Source organism: Eleginops maclovinus, chromosome 7 (assembly GCF_036324505.1).
Source record: "Eleginops maclovinus isolate JMC-PN-2008 ecotype Puerto Natales chromosome 7, JC_Emac_rtc_rv5, whole genome shotgun sequence".
NCBI classification, from domain to species: domain Eukaryota; kingdom Metazoa; phylum Chordata; class Actinopteri; order Perciformes; family Eleginopidae; genus Eleginops; species Eleginops maclovinus.
The window spans coordinates 14134174-14143539 of NC_086355.1; the positions used below are offsets into that span (position 1 = coordinate 14134174).

At 38.9% G+C, this 9366-nt stretch overlaps 1 protein-coding gene across 2 annotated transcripts; it reads right to left on the reverse strand.

The window, feature by feature from the left end:
- Window positions 1-402: 402 nt before the first annotated feature.
- On the reverse strand, window positions 403-8525 carry arsh (arylsulfatase H). Of its 2 annotated transcripts, XM_063888755.1 has the most exons (11): window positions 8417-8525; window positions 7171-7311; window positions 6728-6849; window positions 6477-6599; window positions 5824-6026; window positions 4585-4805; window positions 4186-4322; window positions 3185-3322; window positions 2723-2882; window positions 2112-2233; window positions 403-1003 (listed from the first exon to the last, which is right to left on the reverse strand). In XM_063888755.1, the coding sequence occupies exons 1-11, from the start codon at window positions 8419-8421 to the stop codon at window positions 594-596; spliced, it is 1782 nt and encodes a 593-aa protein (XP_063744825.1). In that variant the 5' UTR covers window positions 8422-8525; the 3' UTR covers window positions 403-593. The 2 variants fall into 2 exon arrangements, with proteins under 2 accessions (XP_063744825.1, XP_063744826.1); XM_063888756.1 differs by lacking the exon at window positions 8417-8525 and having other exon boundaries at window positions 7187-7310.
- Between the last annotated feature and the right edge of the window lie 841 nt (window positions 8526-9366).

Consider the following 9366-nt stretch of genomic DNA (forward strand, 5'->3'; position numbering starts at 1 on the left):
ACACCACTCCACCCCTCCCCACTATGGCTCCCTCTCAAACACAGTCTCACTCTGCCCTCTAATGGCACACGGTCTAAACTACCTTTGTGAGTAATATTACCCTATTTTCTTAGTCCTTGTTCAGAGAGAGACAGAAACAAAGCGGATCGAATATAGGGAAAAATATACACTCAAATAATATTTAACAAGTAATGCAATTTTAATACAATTGTATTATGTCACAAAGTTACTGAATTTATGTCCCTTACACTAAGAAATAAGAGCACAGATAGTTCAGTTAATTAATGACTTCCTATCCGTGTATGCAAAGATGCATCATTTATTTTGGCTACTCTATTGCAATGTGCACTCAATGTAATACTTATTCTTCTGTTTCAATACATTTTCAAAACATTTTGGGTGACAAATAATTGCATAGTGCAATCACTTTTTTTTTTATGTTAGGCAAAACCTTGTTATGTAATATCTCTAACATTTCTAAATAGCATCTAGATATATTCATGAATAGAATTTAGAGGAGCAACACTAAAGCCAAGTTTTTTTTTTTTTGTTTTTTTTTTGCAACATTTTGAGAGCCTGGTGGAGTTTTCCTCTTAAATTTGCTTTGTGTCCTCTTTGCAGCCGCAGAATGGAAAAGTCCCACAGCAGGGCTGAAGCCAGGGTCTCCACAGAATCTTTTCCCATGTCATCTGATTTTGAATGTTGTGTTCCTCTGAATTGGATTCTGAATGAGTATCACCAGACACCTGCTGGTGTGTGAGGGTATTTTGATGTCTCTCCACAGCTTTGGCGGTCTGCTCCAGGATTTCAACGTATCGTGGCTCAGTGTCTGGGGTCAGTGGGCTTGACTCTGAAGGGTCGTGGAAAAGGTCGTACAGCAGTGGTGGGTTGTGGTGCGTCACATGATCTCCATGACAAAGACATACCTTAGTGTCGTAGCATCCACCGGCTCCAGGGGGAGAAAAGTTGGGAGTGAAAAAGTGCACCTTGAAGATGGAGTCACCTGGTTGGAAACACACAACAGAAGATGGGAACTCGTGCTTGTAACAAAATGTACTGTACTGTGACGTTAAAGCCCAATATGACATCACACATATTGTAATAACAGTTTCATACATAACCTTTATGAGAAAATCAGCCATCTTTTTTGTTATATCTAATCAGTGTTGATCAAAAAAACTCCTCAGTAGGTGTGATATTGACTGATAAAGTCTTATTAACAGCTGCATAAACTGCTGTTCTTCCGGCATCCAGCGTAGTTATTTGACATGACAGCTATATATTTATATGCAATGAGAAACAAGACGTTATTTCAATTTGGATTTCTAGTGAGTCATAATTTAGATACCGCTGAACAGATACAGTTTTATTGTGAAAATAGGTTGATGCATTTTCCCTTTAAATGTAGTCTGAGTACTAAGATGTAAGAAATGTTTTAATTCCAGCTTGTTTCTGTGGTATTCTATTTTTTATTGCCTGAAGATGTTTGATTTAAGTGTGGCATCAACAAAGGAAACTTTAAAGGTCAGCTATTTTGCAAAATCTAGTTTTTCATGTCTTTAATACATAAATATCTGTCTCCTTTGTTAAGAGATTCAGAGAGTTTCAGGAAAAGAGCTTCTCCCTCATTTTGTCCTGATCCATTCATATAAAAACCTGTCAGAGAATGAGCTGCTCAGCTTTTGGCCACTTTGTGATGTCACAATGTTTTTTTGGGGACTGCTACCATTAGCCAATAACCAACCAAGGTAACACCCGCCCACCTCATCACCTGAATCTCCTCTAGGATCACTATTGTGTTTTTAAAAACCAATCATCTCGTAGAGGGGCGTTGCCAGCAGCATCAGAAGCTCATTTGCATTCAACAGAACCGACACTTTTGAAACAGGGCTGAAACAGAGGGGTTTATGGCATGCTACAATGCATGATGTGTTTGGTTTCAATCCTAACACTTCAGAGACATGTTTTGTATATACCTGAGACCTATAATATATATATATATATATATATATATATATATATTTTAAAGTGTATAATAGGGGACCTTTAATTGCAGAATAAAACGTCCATCACTCTGCTACCTTATTGAATGCATCTCTGTGTGAACTTACTTCCAGCTGGGTGCCAGCGTACTGCGTTCAGATTGACTCCACAGTAGTGGAAGAGGAATTCGTGCTCTGATCGCTCTACCTTCCCCTCCAATAGTGGCATGAGATTATAGCCGTCTGATTGTCTGGGAGGGGGAGGAGAAAAATAAAAAGCAGGTAAGAGGGGAAGGATGAAATATAATTGGAATCAAAAGAGAGAGTATATTGATCATATTATAACTATCAAGAAAACTGAGAAAAGGAAAACAAAAATGCTTGTTATTACAGCATCAATAATATGTAAATAAGTTAGAATAAAAAGTAGATTGTACATATGTCACCTACAATGCTGGAAAAATAAGCAAAATCAGTGTCTACCTGTAGTTGTTTACAGGTAACAAGGTAATCTTTAATCCACCACTGTAATTATGTGGCTCCTAAACACCTAAATTATTATGCTCATGTTAGGAGTAATTGTGTGGTCCTGTCTCCACTCTTTTTGTAACTGTAAACAGTGCTTTGGTGTACTATTGTTTTTTTTAACTTATACAGAAGCATTAACCTTTCCCACAATACAACTCTGGAAGAAACAAATATGGCCCACACAATGTAAAGAAGGCAGACATAAACTTCACCTGTCTGGTTGAGTGTCCTTGGCCAAATATTTCAGTGTTGGATACACGTCCATGAGGCTTGTGGGTTCGTCCACCACACGTCCTGCATCCAGTCTGCCAGGCCAGCGGAAAATACCAGGCACCCTGATCCCTCCCTCCCATCCTCCCATAGCTTTCCCACCTATAGGTAAGTAATTAAGAGAAATTACACAACATAAAATCTCCCTATTTTTGCATGAATGCATTAAGAATGATACCTACTGCTGAAAATATAATGGCCTTTCAACCAAGATACAAGCCACATTATCAAAGGTATATGCTTTATCATTTAGCAATAATAATGTTTCTCCCCAAGTCGAGAATTTCACCATTGATTTTTGGTCAGAAATACAACTTTCTATGCTGTAAATAATGTTTAAAATGTGGTTGTCAACATCGAAAAGGCTAATTAAGTGACAATAGGATGTGTAAGAGGATATGTACCTTTATAGATGCCGTTCCAGCCTCCTTTCTGTCCTGTTATGGGATCAGCATCCTCGAGGTGTCCACCATGGTCGGATGTAAAGTACATCAGGGTATTGTTGGTCAGGCTGAGGGAGTCCACCGTCTCTGTAATTTTACCTAGAAAATATATTAATATAGCATTAGCAAAGGATACAAAGGGCAAACCCCATAGACAACATGATTTCTCTGACTTTCCTGATGGTTTAAAGGACAATTCTGTCTTAATTTCAGTAGTTTTGATCATTTATAGTGGTCATTATAATGTAAAGAACCTAGTAATGATGGGATCTTTGTGCCTTTGTAAAATGTTACACTAGGTAGATGACAGCCAATCAGTCTGGTTTGCCACCGTCACATTAGAAGCAATTATATCATTTTTACCAATGGCCAATATAATAATAATAATAATAATAATAATAATAAATTTAATTTGTAATGCACTCTTCATTCCAAGGGAATCTCAGAGTGCCAATGCAATATGTAATGGGAACTTCTGGAGCAATGGAGACGAGAATCAGAGAGACACGGGAGAGCTGGAACTTTGATGGCAAACACTGAAGGTTTATTATAAAGTTAACTGCCGGAGAATTGACAAGACATTTGCTGCAGCCAAGAGTTGACAGAGCGGTGGCCCGACCAGTTCTGAAGATCTCTTCTGCAGTCCGATAATCAACTTTCCTCTTCAGTGAGACTAAACAAGTATGTTAGATCCTAAATCTAACTAAGGTCGCACATGAATGTACGCCGGGGAACCTACGTTCCAGATAAGAAGGGCTTCTAGATGTCCCTAAACAATAAAACTATCTCAGCTTGTGCTCGGTCAGAAACTGGCATCAACAAAGCACCCAAGCTGCCACTCCTTAAGGGAGAATACAGGCCAACCCCAAGGCCAAAGAACTATGCCATGGGAATAGAGACAGGAGAAGGAGAAAATTATGAACTAGGTCAAAGGTTAAACACCTGAGCAAAATATTACCCACCGATTATCCAGTCCACTTCTTCAATGTTATCACCGTAGCGACCATGGCGACTTTTACCGGCAAAGGCTGGGGTTTTGAAGAGTGGCGTGTGGATATGGGCCAATGAGAAGAACAGGAGGAATGGATGATCAACATTCCTGAACATAAGAAGAGAGATGTTTTGAGGGTCAATTATGATGAATGAGAACTTCTTCATCTTTTTAATTGTCAGTGAATACCACCAATAGTGTGGCTTGTGTAGCCCCGATATACAGTATCTTATTCTTAGAACACTGACATGTTACATTATAATGATGAATATTGGCACTGTAGTATATTTAAAGTCAACCCCACATACAATGCCATTTTCTGTTTCTGGTAAAAAAAATGTGTAAAAAAAACAAAACAGTCAATACATACCTCTTTATAAAGTGTTGTGCTTCTCCCAGCAGCCTCTGGGGCAGTGTCTCCACTGTCATTGGCTGTTCGATCACTTCTTGGTCCCTCATGAGGATGCAGTTCCAAGTTGGCAGGAGTTTAAAGGGCATATACCACACAGAGGTTGCTAGGATACTGGCAAAAAAAAGTGCTACCAATAGCCACAGGCTGAGTTCCAGAAGGCCACACATGTAGACACACACCTGCAAAAACATCCCACAGGCAAACACCCAGTGTGCTTAGAAACACACAATAAATTAAACCATTGTAATCAAGGAACAATATGAATACAACTGCCTGGGTTAAGGCACTCCAATGACATTAATAAATGTACTTAAAACCCTTAACAATCCATTTTGAAATCAAAAATATGAATTGTATAAAAATATGTATGAGAAATGAACATTGTTTAAACTTTTGCAGTTTGGGAAGGGGAAGCATATGGCCAGTTAGAACCCATTCAAACATTAACACAAACTAAAACCTCTTTAATTATGAACAAAACTGTTGTTACTAAATAAACATCTCTCTGACATTTTCTCTACCAATAGCAAACATTGTCATCTTCACTATAGCAGGATTATTTTCAGGGCTGTTGAACTGTGTTGCATCGAACATGGAATTGTGTAATACCATGACCCTTTGTATTCATGTCTGGATCTGCAATTTTGCAATGTTGCCACTAGATGACGTCACAAACTAAGTCACTGATTTTCATGAGTGAACAAGAATAACATTGTGTCCTTTGTTCACAGATTCTGTACACTATTTACATCTGAAAATAGTTTAATAGACTTCTGTCTTCCTGCTGAAACTAGTTCTGTGTTTTATATTGGTTTAGTTTTCCTCTTTTCAAGCCGATTGCTCTACCTGCAGCACAGCTACTTCCTATTAATCATACAGGTACCTACCATCGCTGAGACCTCACTGTGGTTCATTTTTTTAAAAACAGGTTTCCAACTGACGTGTCGTTACCACAATTGTCTCCGTTGTTCCCACTGTATTTTTTAAACCGTTGTCTAAGTGATTACGAAAGAGCTATTTTGCTTAAGGGTAAAGGGCACAGCAACTCTTTGTTTTCCAATTTCCTCCTGTTTATCTGACAACCAATACGTATCCTAGCTTATCCATTTTTTACTTATTCAGTCATTTCAGATTTACATTTGTGATCATTTTCTAAAGGAGATAACTTGAAACTAACCAACTGAGAAAAGCACCCACCAGTGTCAAAAGACCAACTCCAAGAAACATGGTCAGACTTCGGAGTGCATGCTGGAAGTCTGCCAAGACATCACTCCCCTCTCCAGACACACAGTCATTGAACAGAGTGAAGGGCAGGCCGTAGAAGTAGCTGAAGCCATGTTGGTTCGGATGGTGGCAGTGGTCCCCTCTTTGTTTACAGTTAACACCCAAGTGCCACTTACCTGCAGAGACACAGAGAGAAAAAGAGATGGATGAAGTAGTCGACACTCCAAACAAATGTATAAGGCAGCATTTTAAATTCGAACAGCCACAATACCAAAAAACCATGTACAGTATATGCCAAATGCAAAACCATATGTGTGCTACACCTGGCTTGTTAAGTTGTTGAACCTAACACCCTCTCAAATTGCCTCCGTATGTGCAAGTGAGAAAAGATTAGACATTGTTCCTATACTCTCTAAATCACACAAAAGTAGAAGACCAAGACAGGTCAAGCACACACTCAATATTCTATGCATACACACTTTGATTAACCAAGCAGAGGCCATTCTGTACTGATGACCCCCTTCAAGTGGCTAGATGATTAGGAAAGTCTTACCAGCTAAAGCGTTTATTATATAACATATTAGGATGAGAACCAAAGAATAATTGATCACAATATTTTTTCTAACCCACTAAGCCGGTGGTGTATCCTTGCTGCTGGAGCCTCTTAGCGAAGGTGGTCTCACTGGGTGGAAGTCCCCCTGAACCTCCAAGGAACAGCAGCACCTGCACATAGCCGGTGCTTCCCAGTCCTATAGTGAGCAGACAAACACATGGGAAGAAATACATAAATGTGAAATGTATTGTCGAAAATTGCTGCACAAATATGCCCAGGTTGCTCCCATTTGCATTTGCTAATATGTGTTGGATTATCAGTTACCTGATCTGAGTGCATAGCGCCCCGTCATAAAAGCGGCCCGGCTCGGGGTGCAAAGAGGAGCTGCTGCAATGTGCTGAGTCAGCTTTACTCCTTCAGAAGCAAGTTGGTCTATGTTAGGAGTCCTACAGGCACAGGTGTAAATAGGTCAAGTTAATAGGTAGAACAGAGACTACTAAATAATTAAATGAATAAACATTCAATTCCAGGCAGCATATACTGTAAGAGTTAGACGAAAAACAGACCTTGGCCTTCTAAATGATGCGATAAGATAAGATGTAGTTGTTATCTCTGAAATGAAAATGTTCTTGCAACAAAGTGGTACTGACGGTTGCAACAGGCAGTGACAACAATAAATAAAATCAGATAATAAAAGACAATAAAAGAAGACAATAAACGAACAAAACAAGAAAGGCAAGAGAACCATTAAATCAAGTTGGAATTACCTGATGGTGTCATTACCGTAGCATCCAATGTCCCCGATGCCAAGGTCGTCAACCATCATCATGACAAAGTTGGGCTTCCTGTCTATCTCGTCCCCTGCTGCCAGGACAAGGTAGAATAGAAAATGTGCCAATACAGGGGACCTTAGGGAGGAAAATTAAAGGTATTATGGCTGAACCTAACAGCCAGTTCATCGATTCTCAACTAATAATCAGCAAAAAGGTTGAAAAGCCATTGAATCAATCATCTAAAATCCAGCTTTATCCGACTGTGACCTGCCAGCAACAATACCATGTTGAAGTTGGTTTTAGTTCAACAGACATTGAGTGGCTGCAGCGACGTCTCAGTTTCAAAGACAGGTAGTCAAAGGACCACAGTATTTTACTAGGGGACCTACCATTCAAATGGCCAAACCAATGATCTTTTTCAACCCATCTGTGTTCACTTTCCAATATTATTGAAATGTACAGTATACAAAAAAACAAAACAAAGTAGGATAAATAGGTCTTATGTGTCCCACTTTTTTGGATACCGATGCATCATGAATTTATTTAACAAAAATAATGACTTTTTTTTTATTGTCTTTTCAATAGACAAGACATGTGACCAACTGACTCACAATCCACAGCAGATATTATAACAGCACTGGAAAAGTAGGATACAGGTCTTTTCATTCACTTTCTATTTTGTATAAACGCATGGGAAAGTTTTCCAATTGAGTTAAGTTATTATACTTAAATTATTCTGTAGTTATCTGAGACTCCAAATACATATGAGGTTATATTACTGGTGTGGCTTTGTTTGAATTCAAACAGTAATCTAAATGTATTGATGTTTCCCATCATGGTTTCCACCTAGTAAAACATACCTTACTGCAGTGGAAATAACGTTTTTCGCCTATTTCCTCTAGCTTGACAGTTGCTCTTAAACGACAAAACATAAGGTTAAATCGTACTTTCATTTAACCCGTTTGCATACTTCCCTTAATGACTTCTCCCAGAATGTCAGTCCTATATCGTGATTGCTGATGGGACAGCAGTGTGTAAGTTTATAATTGTAAGCATTAATTAGCTGGAGAAAAGTGTTATTAGTCTGCAATGACTTCGAATCAAAGCCTTCGACATTAGACTGATGCATCATTAAGTCGGGTTCAAAATTAAGCTATTTTACGGTAGTTCAGTCACAATGCATGCAAGGTCTGTTGTTCTAAAAAAAAAAAAGCAACGATAAACCTGCCTGTAGACTCACCTCATATCTGAACAATACACTCATTCATAGAACTACAAAAACGACACATTTCCTACTCAGCTGAAGCCACAGGAAGCGCAGTCCATTGACCAATCCTTACTTTACAGTAATGTCTGGTTTATGAGCGCACACACACATTTATCGTAATGTTGTAGAGCAAGTAAAAGCGCACGTTATTACAAATTAGAAATAAACCAGGGTTGCCAACTTTAGGTTACTGGCTGGAGTGAGATGTTGATGTCATGGGTTTAATTACACATATGCACACTAGATGACTGCTATCCTGTCCGTAGCAGGACCTTAGCCTATATATATGTGGCTTTTATAGAATAGGTTATCGTACTCTAATCATGTTTTCAAACATATTCACCGATATCACTTTGCACCGTGCAAACCCACCCTCCCTTCAGTAAAATTCCCCGTCGACTGATGAAAGGACTGTTCTGCTGCCTGTCATCGTTGTTAAGAGTGGTGGGAAGGGAGGGAGTGGATCGACGGTTTGAGCGGCTGTCAACTCAAAACTGTAAATAGCCAACCAAAAACGAACGCCGGTTCATCTTGTTTTTGGCGTGAGAATAGTTTGGGAGGCGTGAGAGCAAATTGATAGTGAAAGCACGCCAGATGCGTGAGAGTTGGCAACCCTGAAGAAGCTCTCTATTTATTTTTCCGTTTTCTAGTGAACTACTTATGCAATCCTCCTTAACTGCCGAAAATTATTTTATAAATTAAATAAGGTGAGAAGGAAAACTGCTCTACAAATGAATTATTCACAGCTCATGTCCAATAAATCCCATGACCTATTATTGGAGCTCACACAAATAAGTGAATTTAGAAACTGCTTCATTTTCCTGATGCTGATGAATTCAAACCAGTCATCTAAACATGAACTCATAAACTATCATGCTATTGTATTATAAGTGTACTTTGTATTATACACACTTATAGGATAC